Source organism: Ictalurus furcatus, chromosome 8, assembly GCF_023375685.1.
Source record: "Ictalurus furcatus strain D&B chromosome 8, Billie_1.0, whole genome shotgun sequence".
Lineage (NCBI taxonomy): Eukaryota > Metazoa > Chordata > Actinopteri > Siluriformes > Ictaluridae > Ictalurus > Ictalurus furcatus.
Window position 1 is genome coordinate 26,729,349 of NC_071262.1, and position 17,471 is coordinate 26,746,819.

Sequence of the window (17,471 nt, forward strand, 5' to 3'; positions counted from 1 at the left end):
CCTTGGGTTGTGTGGCCAGGCTTCCATTTTACTCTGGCTCATTTCTCCCCCGCTCTCCAGGATGTAACCTAGAAACCTAACTCAGCATTGGTGAAATTCGCATTTCTCTAATTTGACATACAGATCATTCTCGTACCTGGTGCTCATACCTCATGAATATGTTCCCCTATAGGTCTGGAGTAGCTGCTTTAGCAGTACTTGCTAAAAGGTCAATGGAAGGTCAGTGGCAGTAGCTTGGATGCTCAGGCATTGCTTAATGCTTTCACCAGGCCTCTGTAATGCTTTGGTATGGTTATGGCCATTTGAATCTTTTACCTTCCTATGTGGGTGAAGATTTGTTGGATTCACTGGTTATTTGTCAGCCAGCATTTTTCCTTGGGAGAGCATTGCCGACTGAAGTTCATTCACTCTTGCGAGATCCACTTTGTCAGGTGAAGCCTTCTGTAACAAGGGGGACTCTGACATGAAATAGGGATCCATTTGCAAAGAGTGTACTTCAAAAAAATTGTCAAAAAATAGGAAGGCATATAAACACAATCAGGACAAACTACTCCAAAATACACACTCCACAGTAGTCAAGGAGGCAAGCAAAGATATTAAACCAGATATCAAAAATAGCATCAGAACAGTGAGGGTTAGGCAAAAAGGAAAGAAACATGATCAGGTCAGGAAAAAAGGTCATACACAAAAGGCTATCCAGAACAATCACGGCTCAGAACTGACTACATTCAGGGCAAACTGTAAGGCTTCATGTGTAGTAATAGGTCCAGGCGCTTTTTAATGTGTTCAGACAGGAAATTAGAGAGGTAACCAAATAAGTGGATCAGAACTCATGGGATGGCACCGTCTGGTGATCAGGAGTGATAATGTCTGTTACACATGAATAATAATATAATAGATGTTATTTATCCATCCATCCATCCATCCATCTTCTATACCGCTTTATCCTTTTCAGGGTCACAGGGGAACCTGGAGCCTATCCCAGGGAGCATCGGGCACAAGGCGGGGTATACCCTGGACAGGGTGCCAATCCATCGCAGGGCACAATCACATACACACTCACACACCCATTCATACACTACGGACACTTTAGACATGCCAATCAGCCTACCATGCATGTCTTTGGACTGGGGGATGAAACCCCTGCAGCACGGGGAGAACATGCAAACTCCACACACACGTGGCCAAGGTGGGAATCGAACCCCCGACCCTGGAGGTGTGAGGTGAACGTGCTAACCTCTAACCCACCGTGCGCTCTATGTTATTTATTTACTGGACAAACTTTTATTGGACAGAGTATTCTTTGCTTGTCCCGCCTGGTAAGGCTTCTCCATACGATGTTTAGGAGATCTCTCAAATAGGCTGAACTTCTTATCCATCCGCCAAACACTGAAACACTGGTCACGTACATGACTGACATCTCAAACTAAAACACGTTGGCTCCAGTCAGACAGAATGCTCGGAGATGCAAGAGTCGATGAATAAACTAATCCATAACGGTTTTACCCAACATTTTCTTTGTAATTGGTAGATACTGTAAATAAGCTGAAAGCATAACGTTATATCATTTGCATTTGTCTTTTGTTTAATTATAGGTCTAGATATCTAGCTGTCGTTCCATTCTTCAGTGAAATCACTCTTCAGGCAAGCACTGCTCGTTTTGTCGACCTAAATCCGGAAAAGGTTTATGCTGTTTGTGGAAGAATCGTGAGCGCCGTCATTACTGTGTAGAATTGCTAGCATGTTGCAAATGAAAAGATCTGCCTTCTGGTTTCCGCCTGGTTAATGGTTTTCATTATTCTTATACCGGCTATTCACAGATCGTTCACTTATCATTCACTTCAATCCCCTGTAATTACACATGTCTTGCCCGCTCTAATGTTCATATAAATAGCTTGTAAGGTTTTTGTAGATAGATTATAATCCAAAAACACACCACGATGCAGATGTGCACCCCTTCATCACCACAATAATTCATTTGATACGGTCACTTAGTTAAATTAGGTCTAGACTGTTTGTTGCAAACTAAAATTCATGTTTTGAAAAATGTAAATACCTGATAATATAAAATAGTATTGCCATTTAAATGCAATACTAAATCATGTAAATGTGACATTATGAAATAGCCGAATTAATCATATGAATTATACATTCATACGTCTGCTGCAACTCTTAACTTTCTGTATTCAGCTTCGACAGTACATTTAATAAAGTGACTGGAGCTGAAAATGTAATGTTAGCGTAATGTTAAATACTCTCTGAAGATCTCTGTGACATTTCTGGTTTACTGTGCAAAATGTTCTTTATTCATTAGGCCGGGTTCAGTATTTCAAGCAGGAGCTGTGGTGTACTTGTCAGTTAATCTGAGTGTATTCCAGATTTCAGACAAATCTGCAAACATGGCAAATGTCTTTATTACAGCAAGAACTATCCATGACTATCAATAAACTCAATATATTCAGCTACTAATATATGTTTATGTGAATCTTTGCCTTGTTTTCATACTGTACAGTGCCCACTAATATTGGCACCCTTGGTAAATATGAGCGAAGAAGCCTGTGAAAAATTGTATTTATTGTTTAACCTTTTGATCTTTTGGTCCAAACATTGTGCTAGCTCCCTTTGCCAAGATAACAGCTCTGAATCTTCTCCTATAATGCCTGATGAGGTTGGAGAATCTGAGAGCGTTCCTCCATACAGAATCTCTCCAGATCCTGCACATTTCGAGGTCCATGCTGGTGGACTCTCCTCTTCAGTTCACCCCACAGGTTTTCTATGGGGTTCAGGTCAGGGGACTGGGATGGTCATGGCAGGACCTTGAGTTTGTGGTCAGTAAACCATTTTTGTGTTGATTTTGATGTATGTTTTGGATCATTGTCCTGCTGGAAGATCCAACCACGGCCCATTTGAAGCTTTCTGTCAGAGGCAGTCAGGTTTTCATTTAATATCTGTTGATATTTGATAGAGTCTATGAATCCATGTATACTAACAAAATGTCCAGGTCCTCTGTCAGAAAAACAGCCCCACAACATTAAAGATCCACCACCATATTTAACTGTGGCCATGAGGTACTTTTCCATATGGCTACCTCTCTGTGTGATCCAAAACCACCTCTGGTGTTTACTGCCAAAAAGCTCTATTTTGGTTTCATCTGACCATAGAACCCGATCCCATTTGAAGATCCAGTAGTGTCTGGCAAACTGAAGACGCTCGAGTTTTTGGATGAGAGTAGCTTTTTTCTTGAAATCTTTCCAAACAACTTGTGATGATGTAGGTGACTTCAGATTGTAGTTTTGGAGACTTTCTGACCCCAAGACGCAACTAACTTCTGCAGTTCTCCAGCTGTGATCCTTGGGGATTTTTTATCCACTCGAACCGTCCTCTTCACAGTGCGTTGAGACGATATAGACACACGTCCAATTCCAGGTCGATTCATAACATTTCCAGTTGACTGGAACTTCTTAATTATTGACCTGATGGTGGAAATGGGCATTTTCAATGCTTGTGCTGTTTCTCTCATATGAATTCATAGAGGTGTCAATAATTATTGTACACCTATATTTAACAAAGATATTTTTTTTTTGATAAATCTATGTTGCATTTGTAATTGTTTGATATCCATGAGAGCAGAGTATTTTTGTGAATTTTTGGAACAAAAGATTTTACAAACACAAACAATTTGAACAAAAGGTTAAACAATAAAGACAATTTCTCACAGCCTTCCTTGCTCATATTTACCAAGGGTGCCAATATTAGTAGTGGGCACCCTATGTATATTCTATTACTCTAAACATCCAAATCATTGATGTTATCGAGACAATTATCTGACCTAAACCTAACATTATCAAGAATTTGCCTGTTTAATTTAACAGCCTGAGACCTTTGCTATGGATACGGACCAGATTTTACTGTATGGATAAGCTGACATAAAAGTGTGAATGGACATGCAGCTCCTATAACTGTGAAACGAGGCTCTAAAAACACTTAATTACAAGCTTAACCGAAGTCTAATGTGTTGTTAGTATTTTATGAAAATATTCACATCGGGTCGTATTCAGATTTGAGTTCTGCACGTGTCATGATTCAGACCTCAAAGGTTAAATACCATCATCATGTTTTGTTTACAGGAGAGCACACTGATTGACATTAAAAGCATGATAAAATATCTTACATTTACATTTACATTTACATTTATTCACTTAGCAGACACTTTTATCCAAAGCAACTTACAAATGAGAAAGATTTTCTATTACATCTAGCATGCACATTATGATTTAACGATGTTGATGTAGTATCCTGTGGCTTTATCTTGTGTTGTGCACACAAATATCTGTCAGAACATGATATTTAATATTTGTGTGTGTGTGTGTGTGTGTGTGTGTGTGTGTGTGTGTGTGTGTGTGCTGGATCAAGTGCTATTTTATAAGCTGCTGAATTATAAGGCTGGAAAATTTTAATTAAAGCATATTTGTGGCAAATAATAATTACAAGTAAGGCTATTCATACAGCAATACATGCAACAATACCAGACTCATATTAGTCATTTATTTCAGTGCTTTCAAAGAAAAAAAAAAAAGACCTGATTCTTCAGTCTGCATTTCCTATCCCTGATTTTTAAATGCTAAATGCAGGTCTAAATGCTAGTGGGGGAAAACCCCATCTTCGACACTGATACTCAAAAAGAAGTCTAGACACAGGATATTTGTATAATCTGAATGAGGAACCCAGAAAGCATCTGCATAACCTGACTCTGACTACAAGAAACTTTCCAGAGTTTCAGAGTCGCTGACTCTGGATATGGCCCTTAGTAACTGGTCAGGAGCATTATGGCTAAATAGTCCTTTTTTTTTTTTTTGCATGCAGATGGAGCGAATTTATTGAAGCCAAGCCTGATGTTACGAGCCTATAAAGCACATGATAACATAACCGGTATCACTGTATTACATCATGGTAACATGTTTTTGTATTGTAGTAGCTTTTTCCATTTGTCATTTCGATTTGTAAGAACAGAGAAGTTCCTCAAACATTGTCACAGAATAGAAAAAGATGGTATGAAGATGTTTGAGATAAAACACTTCAGGAGTATTGTCAGGGCTACAATTAAAACTAACGAAATTTATTCAGTAGTGGGGCAGGTGGAGAAAGTTGAAAACTCACCACAGTTATCCTCGTCTGCCTGGTTTCCACAGTCGTCAACTCCATTACAGTGCAACAGCTGTGGCAGGCAGGAGCTCAGATTCCCACAGGGGAAATAACCGAGAGGACAAGGACCATGCTCTTCTGACACATTAAATGCCGTTAGAGCCACTGCAGAGAGAGAGAGAGAGAAAGAGAGAGAGAGAGAGAGAGAGATTGGCGTAAATATCAATGCAGCTCATTAATGCTATGCCACATCTGAAACTAACACTAACCTTAACCTCGGTAACCAAAAAGATGCCATTTGGCTCTTTTAGTAAGTTTAAATAAATAAATAAATAAATAAAAGCTGGAGTTTTTCTTCACTGTAAAACAGGATAAGTTCATTTGACTCAAAAAATTTGAGGAAACTAATTACCTCAAAATTTTTAAGTTGATAAATCAATTTCTTTAAGCCAAATACACTTAAATAGAACAAGTTTGAGTTAAATTTTTTATTTTTATTTTTGTTCTATTTAAGTGTATTTGGCTTACTTACTAAAATTTTGAGGTAATTAGTTTCCTCAAATTCTTTTTGAGTTAAATGAACTTATCCGGTTTTACAGTGTTGTGCCAGCATGATGTATAATGTTTAGGAGATCTCTCAAATACAGTAGTTGGAATGCCATACTGTAACAACCTGTCCATCACTGAACTGTAATGAACAGGACTGACATCTCAAACCAAAATATATCAGCTCCAGTCAGACAGAATGCTCGGTGTTTCAGGAGTCGGTCTGAATCCCTATCAGTTTTACCCAGCCAGTACAAGTTGTAATTTTTTTCTTTGTAACTGGTAAATATTGTAAACAAGCATACAGTTCTGTTATATTATTAGCATTTGTCTTTTGTTTATTTACAGGTCTGGATATCTTACTGTCGTTACATTCTTCAGTGGAATCTGAACAGTGCCAAACACTGTTAATTTTGTCCACCTGAACATGGAAAAGACTTTCCGTGCTCTTGCTTATGAGGAGCGACTGATGAATATAAATATTTAAATATAACTTCTTTATTCGAATATTTTTGAGATACTGGATTTTTGATTTCCGTGAGCTGTAAGCCGTAATCATCAAGATTAAAACAAACAAACAAACAAACAAAAAAAAAAGGCTTGAAATATTTCACTTTATGTGCAATGAATCTAGAATATATGAAAGTTCCACTTTTTGAATTAAATTTTGGGGGGGGGGGGGGGGACTTTTCCATGATATTCAAATTTTTTTTTAGATTCTCCTGTACTGTATATTGTTCAGTAACAAACACCTGTGCATCCCTTTTTTAAAAAAAAAAAAAATCCACCACTGAAGCCTAGGTATCTTTCAAAATGTATACTATTACATGTACTTTTCTTCACAGAGGAAACTGCATACGCATGTCCTGTGTGTGATTATGAAACATCCAGTGAATCTCTCCTTAATTCTCCATTAGCAACAAGTTCCCTAGAGAATCAGTGTTGATAGGCCTACTATTTTAATGAAAAGACTACACAAAGAAACCTCTTGGCCTTTTTTAGTTTTTTATATGAACACACAAAAAAGACAAATACAGTAATGACAATAATGGCAAAAAAGACAGAAGTGAAATTCTTTTCTTCAAACATCCCAGCTGGTAAGGAAGAAAGAGAGATGAGAGAGAGAGAGAGAGAGAGAGAGAGAGAGGAAAAAACAAAAAGATAGATACATGTTGAGAGATTGTGAGAGAGGGTAAGAAAGATACACAGATATATAGATAACTGAAAGATTAAGAGAAAGAGTGAGTGTGAGAGAAACAACAACCAAAAAAATGAGAGACAGAGACACAAGGAGAAAGGCAACGACAAAAAAAAAGATAAATATTGAGAGAGACAATGAACGGGTGAGGAAGAGAGCAAGAAAGAGAGGTGGAAATGTAAAATTATACACAAGAGGGACGAAAGACAAAAATGTTGAAAATATTACTTAGAGAGAGTGAAAGGGAAAGAAATACAAAAAAAAATTGATAAAGACGGGGGGGGGGGGGGGGATTGTTGAGGGAGAGAAAGAGAGAGAGAGAGATAACTTGAAATTCTTGAAATTCTTTTCTCTTTCTCTTTTCTTTATCCACTCCTCTGAGGAGTTTTGCCTAGACTGTTTGTCGTTTCACCTGGAAACATCTTAGAAGCATAAGAGCATTTTAATAGACATATGCAGTTATATGAAAGCGGCGCTAGACGTGTAAAAATGACAGCCAAATGAATCACAGGAATCATCCACAGGAATCATCCACAGGTCTCCCGCGATGCTCAACAGCAGGCACAGTATAGTTTCATCTCTACTCTGTGCTTTCAGTAGGATGTTTAGATACAGTAGTGCTTTAAGAGATCGGGGAGATGTGATACTCTCTGAAGATGCCGAAGAGATTTCTACTTCCTTGCACAAAAAAATTTCTTCACAAAAACTTTTCTTTCTTTTTTTCTTTTTTTTTTGAACTCAGTCAGGTTTGTGGGCCTTTTTGGTCAGACATGCTCTTTCAGTTCAGTCCACAAGTTCTCTATCAGGGCTTTGTGACAGCCACTCCAATACTTTCACTTTGTTGTCTTTAAGACATTTTGTTACAACTTTGAAGGTATGCTTTAGGGTGTTTTCACATATAGTTCATTTTAAAAGAACCAAACCCAAAGGGAAAGGGAAAGGGAAAGGGAACCGGCCGAAAGTGACCTCTGTCCTTTTGGTGTTCACAATATAGTGGACTCAAAACAGAACCCGGTTCATATTGACCCTTTCTCAGACCCTTTCTTGTTCACAGCACAGCTTCATGAGAACTCAGACCCGAGCTTGCACCCAAAATTTCATCCAAGTCGTCATAGAAGGGACAGGAATCCTTCATTTCAGTGGACTCACCACTTGGGTGCATTTTGTCACGGATGCTCGTGTACTTCTGTTTTCAGAATTGGTGCGCTGTTCTGTTATTCCTTCATTTTTTTGAGAAAACAAAAGAAACGCTTTTATGTTCTTATGTGTTGATGATAAACACCTCCAGAGGTGGTCTGAGGACGGTTCGGTTTTGGGTCCTTTTAGGGGGTCTGAGATCACTTGGTTTGTTCACATATACACGCTGAACCGCTCCGAGAGCGTTTGGAGGGCTCAAATGAACTACCCTTAGGATCATTGTCCTGCACTGTAAAACCGGATAGCTCATTTAACTCAAAAAAAAAATAAAATTGAGGAAATTAATTACCTCAAAATTTTTAGGTTGATAAATCAATTTCTTTAAACCGGATACACTTAAATAGAACAAAAAACAAAAATTTAACTAAAAAAATTTGAGGAAACTAATTACCTCAAATTTTTTAAGTTGATAAATCAATTTCTTTAAGCCAAATACACTTAAATATAACAAAAATTTAACTCAAACTTTGTAATTTACTTTGTAATTAACTTAAAAAATTATATATATATATATATATATATATATATATATATATAATTATTATTATTATTATCATTATTATTTAAAAAAAAATTGAGATCAAGTTTTAACTCCTTGCCTGATGTCTTCAGGTGTTGCTTCAGTATTTCTTCATGTTGCCATATTTTTTCTGAAGAGGTGGCAACAACATGATTCTGCCACCCTATGCTTCACAGTTGGATGGTGTTGTTTGGATTAAAAGTCTCACCCTTGTCCAAAGTGTCCGTAGTGTATGAATGGGTGTGTGAGTGTGTATGTGATTGTGCCCTGCGATGGATTGGCACCCTGTCCAGGGTATACCCCGCCTTGTGCCCGATGCTCCCTGGGATAGGCTCCAGGTTCCCCGTGACCCTGAGGGAAGGATAAGCGGTATAGAAGATGGATGGATGGATGAAATCGGAAAGGCTCATCCACAAATTGGATTTAAACACCTAGTCTGCACAAATCAGACAACAGATAACTTAATTCGCTGACTCGTTCCTATGTAAAGTTCATTCATTAATCCATCTTCAGTAACTGCTTTATTCTGGACAGGGTTGTGCAGGAATCCGAGCCTTTTCCCAGGAACACTGGTGTCCAATTCCGAGGCAAGGAATTGGACACCATTCCAACATAAACTCTGTAACGTCTGATAGAAAAAAATATAGTGACTAAGATTATATCACTCAAACCGATTCTCCAAAATTCTCCAGACTAGTAGGTCCTATCTTATATGCACTATTTCATTTGTTATGCAGTGTATACAGGTTTAATATTAAAATTCTATACTTGCAGAAATGTGGAGGATTACGGCGCCAGCATATACATAATCTTGTCAGCTTGAAGAATTGTCTTTGCAGAGCCGAACCGTGAAAGCAGATGAAGGAGGTGATTTGTTCTACAATTGTTTTTATTTGTGAACGTAGGAGGACTGTGAGTAATCATACGCCAGAAGAGGAGCACAAAACATAAAAGCGCATAGTTTAAGGACCTCTTGAAGAAGTCACAGAGGTGATGTGACGATTGGAGTATGTTACAGCATGGAAATCCTAAAGCTGTGCATCTCGGCTAGCGAGGTACTATTTCTTTATGGTTGCATTTAAGTCGGGTTTGTAAGTAGAAGTACTATTACCTGACGTTTTCTACCATGTCACGCTTTCGACTTCTAACTCACTAGATGTATAAAGGAGACTTTCTGCTCAGTACCTTTCTTTATAATCATACATTTCATGACGTGACAACCAATCTAAACTTTAACGGTTGTACGAGTGACAGTGAGACCTAGTACAGTCACTGTAATCTATCTGCTGCTATGTACACTTTGTATTCATCCCAACACTTATAGCTATTAGCATTCAGCTAGTTTGTATCTTAGAGTTATTATCATGCTAGCTACCCTTTCAGAGATTAGGAATAAAGCCTAGACTTAGCTAATGGTTTCTCACATTCTTTGGTTCCTTGGTGATAAATTTATAATAAAATTATTTATAACAGCTCATTGTTACAGAATATATATTCAGAAGTCCTAAGCCTGATAGTTCTTGTTTCTGTATATATCAATATCTCTTTCATGTCACGTTTCATTCTTTATATAGACTTGTTCTAATTTAGTCTGCTTTATTCTAACAGTATAAAAAAGTATATATATATATATATATATATATATATATATATATATATATATATATATATATATATACTTTTTTATACTGTTAGAATAAAGCAGACTAAATGCTTTATTCTAACAGTATAAAAAAGTATATATATATATATATATATATATATATATATATATATACTTTTTTATACTGTTAGAATAAAGCAGACTAAATTAGAACAAGTCTATATAAAGAATGAAACGTGACATGAAAGAGATATTGACCTAAATTTAGCTCTCAAGCTACCAGGAACAGTTATATAAAGATGAAAATACTGCTTTGGCATATTTAATTACATTGTTCCAGCTAAAATGTCCAACAACAACAACAACAACAACAAAAAAGGCTAATCTTTCTGGCATTGAAAGTTTGATGGTTTGTGTCTGAGCACACCAATCATCTCTTGTATATCTTGTAAAACACGCGTTAAATTCATTCATTCATCTAAACGTCCCATTAAGATCATCGGAATAGTTCCAAAATACGGTAACACTTTACAATAACAGTACATGAATAATCATGTACCTTTATTAATACTTAATTATATATGAGTTAAGGCATGTACTAATCACAAACTAAAGAAGAGCTAACCTTAATTACGACGTGAGTCTCATGAATTCATTCTTAAGTACGTTAATACATGTTTGTCAGCTCGTGTATTAATTAACACATGGGCTAAATGAAATCAAAGACACTCTATAAGAAGGAATATGAATTGGCAACAATATGCATCAATTGAAATTGTTGATATAATTTGCCATATGCAGCTGCGTACACAAACATGGTTGGATGGCACTTTCATAATGAATGTAGAAAGACGCACTAATCATAAACAACAATAATTTCATCTCACTGCCATTCAACGATGTTTGAGTACGCAGCTGAATATGGGAAATTATAGAAAGAATTAGAAATCATGCACGTTTCATTCGGATTCTTTCTTATAGAGCTTGATGGATTTAGTTTACCACTACGTGTTAATTAATACGTTAACTAATAAACATGTACTCACGTGTACTTAAGGTGTCCTAACGTATTCATGCATGAATTCTGTTATGAATCTCCGGAGGGAACCATGGACTTCCTCTGCATCACGGTCACATGACCACCCGCACCTGACTCTCGTAATGGTTAACAAGCACCTGTGTGTATTTAGTCACGGTTTGCAGAGCACTAAGGGTCTCGCTTTGTTCGCTTGTTGCCTCAGTCCAAATTGTTCAAATGGCTCACTTAATTACAGGGTTGTTTTGTTGGATTGTTGGATTATTACAATGAACAGCTATTGATTTAACTGGAAAGAAATAATTGCCGTAAGAGTTCATTCCGTACTTGATGAGTAAACTCTATTGCTTACTTTAAGAATGAATCCAACATTTCACAAGTTAAACACTCATAAGGTTTTGGGGAAACACTTAAAACATTCTATAAAGATTCCTCAAACAAAGTGTAGAACCCGTGGAACTTTCCTAAGCTAAGAACCACTGAAGAACCTTTTAAAAGTGTGTAGGTGTTGGGTGTGTAGCTGTTTATTTAATCCCACTAGGTGTTCATTTAACTGTAATCACAATGTGATGGAAAACAAAAAAAACAAAACACTCTCAGAAACAAATGGCGTGGTACCATTAAGTACCTTTAGAATCTTTTACCTGGAAACCTTTCAAATAATTTAAGGTACATACCTGGACTATGCTGAAGAGTAATTAAAGGTATAAAGTTCATTCTTTGGTATTATCAGAAAGACATGGTACTAGACTGTATCTTTACTTGTCAGTGGCGTGGTCTCATCAAGGGTGCATATTTTGTACCTTTAATATCTATCTTTCACATGGAAATGTGGATATTGTGTAGTTTAAAAAGAAATGATTTAAGGTACATAAATGAACCACACATAATCTTTAGAGTAAAGCCTAAAAGGTACAACTTTCCAGGTACCGATACATACAAAATGCACAAAAAGTGTGTGTTTGATGGTACCACCCCAGCGACAAGGAAGGGTATACAGTAAATAGTAGTAAACTGTAGCTTTAGTTGGTGCGGGGGTGGTACAGTGAGGGGTACACCTTTTGTACTTTTAATATGGAAAAATAAATATCCAACCATTTTCTTTACTGCTTATCCTACACAAGGGAGCCTGGAGACTATCCAAAGGGACTCGGGGCAAATGCTGGGCACACACTATGGACAAATTAGATGCCAACAATGCATGTCTTTGGACTGGGGAGGAAAACAGAGCATCCAGGGAGAACATGCAAGCACCGTGCACACAGGGTAGAGGCGGGAATCGAGCCCCCCCACCCCAGAGGTGCGAGGCAAATGTGCTAACCACTAACCCACCATGCCCCGCTTGGAAAAATAAATATACTGCACTTATTTATTTATTTATTTTTTATGGTTTATGGTGCATAAATAGACATTAAGCTTTTAGAGTAAAGATTTAAATCTGCACTACATGCACTTTTATAGGTAAAAGACACATACTAAACACTTGAAGGTACCACCCTTGATGGTGCGCTTGAAGGTACAATTTAGTAGACTTTTTTTTTTTTTCTGAAAGTGTATTGTGATTTGGATTTTAAACCATACCTTGGCTGGATATCCTGTGAGTGTAAATTTGGGTAGATCATAATCTGTAATTCACCAGACATTTTGCTGTGAAAATATTTCCCAGTATTCTACCTGTAGCCTACTTTCTTTCTTTATTTCTTTCTTTCTTTCTTTCTTTATTCATTTATTTAAGCCTTTTTAAAATGTGCTTTCAAACAAATACATCTCTCAAAGCCCGAGAAAGTAGAACCGTAAGCTTTCTTTCCAAATATAGCCTATATAATAATTTTTCTAGTAATAATAAAGACACCTTAATATAGATATGGACAGACATTAGGCAAGTCTTGGAATTTTGTTTGTTTGTTTGTTTTGTGCATAATATGAGTGATGTAAGTTTGTTGAAGAATATAGTATAGTTAGTAGTTAGTCAATAGTAACAGTTAAAATTACTCATGTAATAGAGGATATCATTATAAATGATCTCTCACCTGAGGCACAGCACAAGAGCATGCCAAAGATGCAGATGTGCATGCTTGAAGCTCCGAACTGGATAAGAGTGTAGAGAGTGGCGAGTGGTGACGATCGGTCTGAGTTTTAGTCCATTAGTCGTGATGGTGATGACAGGAACAGAAACCAGAGCAGAGGAGAGGAGAAGGCGCTTGTAAATGCGCGAATGGATGACTGTGGTGCGGCATTGAAGGCGCGCATCAGCCACACACACACAGAGTGTGAGAGAGAGAGAGAGAGAGAGAGAGAGCGAGAGCGAGAGCAGTCCGAGTAGATATCTAATGTTCAACTAAAATGTCATGTGATTATACGTTTTTTCACGTGAAAACAAAGTCAAAGTCAATGCGCACTTCAACATATTCATTCATCCGGAGCCTATCCCAGGAACACTAGCCCCGAGGCATACTGTACACCCTGGATAGGATGCCAGTCCATAACATGGGCACTATGCACCAATAGAGCTATTTATAATAGCCAATCCACATATGCATATTCTGGGGTGGTAGGAGGAAACTGGATATTCCGGATAAAACCCACACAGACAGGGAGAAAAAATGTAGAACTCTGCACAGACACTAATCCAAACTCAGGATGGAGCCAGGGACCCTGATAGCAATGCTATGTGCTACACCACTGTGCAACATGTCACGTTTTATCCTTCAAATTGCATTGCATTGCATGTGATCACATGTAAAATAATAATAATAATAATAATAATAATAATAATAATAATAAAACAACAACAACAACAACAAAAAACGCTTTTTAAAAAAGTGTAAATAAGATCTCACACTATAAGAGATTAGTAAAATCAGTGTGATTTGTATCACACTGATATTCCATTTATACATACTGTGTATTTAATTCATATGTAAAAAAACAAAACAACAAAAACATTTAAAACAAGGTGAAATTGTCCTTCACAACAAACCTATGTACATGTGTCAGATCAATAACATACAACAATAATCAAACCTCTACAGCATTTATGTGTGCGCCAGCCCACCACACCTATGTTTTACCTCGAAATATAACATACTGTACACATCAAAATACAGTACTGTGAAAAGGTTTTAGGCACATGCAAAGAAATGCTGTAGAGCAAAGATGCCTTCAAAATAATGAAATTAAATGTTTCTACTGTTTAAAAAAAAAATAAGATAAAGAGCAGTACACAGTAGTAAATGAAACAAAATCAATATTTGGTCTGACAAAAAAAACAACAACAACAACAAAAAAAAAAAACAGTAGTCTCCGGTACAATGTGTGCAGTTTTATAAGGAAATGAGCTGTAGGTTTTATTGAGCATCTTACAGAACCAGACTCAGGTCTTCTGGAGGCTTTGACTGTCACACTCGCTTCACCCATGTCAGCTGTTTTTATATTCACTTCATCTTATATATATTCACTATGTGAAAACTCAACCTTGTTAATTTCAACCCTTTTCAGAGAAAAATGCAGCTTTTCGACAAAGAAGCCTTATATATATATATAATGAGATTGTTGCCTGAGATGTTTCTGTAAATACTTAAACGCATTCATTCTTAGATTAAATGTTGAAATGAATTACATAATAATAACAGTAATAATAATACTAATAATAGCAATAATAATAATAATAATAATAATAATAATAATAATATTATTATTAATAATAATGATATTTTTATTATTATTATTAATAATAATAATAATAGCAATAATAAAAATAGCAATAATAATAACAACAACAATAATGATAATAATAATATTATTATTATTAATAATAATATTATTATTATTATTATTAATAATAATAATAATAGCAATAATAATAACAGTAATAACAATACTACTACTACTACTACTACTACTACTACTACTACTACTAATAATAATAATAATGCTTCAATTTTAAAAGGGTTAAATGACACTAGAATCACAGAATCATGCAGCTGTCCATTCCGGGATTATTGGCAGGCTTTAATTGAAAAAAAAATTACAAATAGGATATGAATAACAAATGCAATGAAGTTTTGTACCGTTTTTGGGGGGAAACACACAAAAAAAAACCTAAACAAAAATAGTTTGTTGTAATGGAGGCGAATTTTTTAGTACAACAGATTTTTTGTACAAACTTTGTTATAGATTTTTAAAAAAAAAAATTTTTATGACTTCTACATTATTGAGTCGGTACAAAAACATGTTCGATTCCCAAACATTAGTTTTCCAGCACAAAATTAAATGTTACAGAAAAATGGTTATGTCATTAAAGAAAGCAGAATATTAAGTGGTAAGAGACGATTTTCAGACGAAAAACACAATGACGGCTGATGGGTTTTGCTGCAAAAAGAAGAAACAAGTGCGACAGTCAAAGTCTCCAGAAGAACCGTGTCTGGTTCTGTAAGATGCTCAATAAAACCTACAGCTCATTTCCTTATAAAACTGCACACACTGTACCGGAGACTACTTTATTTATTTATTTGATTAATTTTTGTCACACCAAATACTGACTTTGTTTCATTTATTACTGTTTACTGCTCTTTATGGGTTTTTTTTTTTTTTTTTTTTTTTTTAAATGTAGAAACATTTAATTTCATTATTTTGAAGGCATCTTTGCTCTACAGCATTTCTTTGCAAGTGCCTAAAACCTTTGCACAGTACTGTATATATGGTGAGAAATGTATTTATAACCCTTCAGTTTCTACACATTTTACTGTTATAGATTCTATTTAAAATTAATTGAATTGACTCAATAACACACATAAATCTATAATAACAAAGCAAAAAAAAAAAAACAACAACAAAAAAAACCCCTAAAATATAAGCAAAAAAAAAAAAAAAACCCACTAAAATAAAAGCAAAAACTAAAATATCTCATTCTCTCCTAATTGAGCTCAGGTGCATCCCGTTTGCTTTGATGATCTTGAAATGTCTCTAGAATTTCCATTGACTGTACATGATTTAGAAAGGCACACACCTGTGTGTATATGCTCCCACAATCCACAGTGCATGTCTGACCAAAAATCAAGCCATGAAGTAAAAGAAACTCTCCATAGACCTCCATGATCAAACTGTGTCGAGACATAGAACTGTAAAAGGGTATAAAAGCCATTTCTAAAGCTTTGAATGCTCCCAGGATCACAATGGGCTCCATGAAATAGAAGATGTTTGGAACCACCAGGGCTGGCTATCTGGCCAAACTCATTAACCAGTTCAGGAAAGTGACCGAGGACCCAATGGCCTAGTTAAAAGCCATGTTAAGGACTCGGAGAACATGAGGAAAAACATTCTCTGGTCTGATAAGACAAAAATTGACCTCTTTGGGCTGAACTCCGAGTTCTGGCAGAAGCAGGTACTGCCTATCCCTACAGTGAAGCATGGTGGTGGTAGCATCATGCTACAGACATACTTCTCAGCTGCAGGGAATGGGAAACTGGTCACCCAACTGACACACTGCACAAATATGTATATAATGTATATATGGTATTTATGTAACATGTACATGATATAGTCTAATAATTCAGGGAGTAAATATAGTGATTATACGTGTAATATGGTCTTATCCGAATATTTTCTGTTAGAAAATAAAGGTCATTTATAAAGTCATTTATCAGGTTTTCATAATTTCAAAGTCCAATTCTACAGAGATAAAGCTGTTAAAATACAAATATAGTTCCATCCCAGCCTTAAAAAGAGGGCGCAGATTTGGCTCCAGGCGAAAATTTTAATTCAAAAAGATAATTTATCATCTGGGAAGAAAAAAAAAAGAAAAGGTTTGGGTGGGTAATAACTTTGCTGACATCACTCAATACTGTGATTAATTTGCCTGGAGGAAGGCAGAAGGCTGCTTGAATGGCCATGCAGCGAGACAGAAAGAAATACCTTTGGGTCATTCATGTTCGTTTAAGCCTCAGGCCACAGGGAGGTATCGTAATGGTTTGATGAAACGTTCTGTCAGTCTAAACCGCAGTAAGCCTCTTCATCTTGTCCTCTCAGGTTTGTTTTTTTATTTTTTTATAGCTTGCACAAATGACCCACGAAATGAATATTTTCCTGTTTGGCTAGTTCAATTACATGTCGTTAACTTGTTCTGGACTTTTGCTATTCCAAACATGCAAAACTCTGTTTATAATAGTGAGCTACAGGTTGCAGCTAATCTCCACACGAACACATTTAGCAAGGACAGGTTTAAGGTGAC

General features: G+C 36.2%; 1 protein-coding gene across 2 annotated transcripts in view; it reads right to left on the minus strand.

The window, feature by feature from the left end:
- rxfp1 (relaxin family peptide receptor 1) overlaps window positions 1-13,354 on the minus strand; it is a 53,964-nt gene extending 40,610 nt beyond the window's left edge. For both annotated transcript variants that reach the window (XM_053631793.1, XM_053631792.1), the window contains exons 1-2: window positions 13,273-13,354; window positions 5,158-5,307 (exon numbers count right to left, since the gene is read on the minus strand). In XM_053631793.1, the coding sequence (XP_053487768.1) occupies window positions 5,158-5,307; window positions 13,273-13,315 (193 nt within the window). In that variant the 5' untranslated portion in view covers window positions 13,316-13,354. The remainder of the gene's footprint in view (window positions 1-5,157; window positions 5,308-13,272) is intronic.
- Between the last annotated feature and the right edge of the window lie 4,117 nt (window positions 13,355-17,471).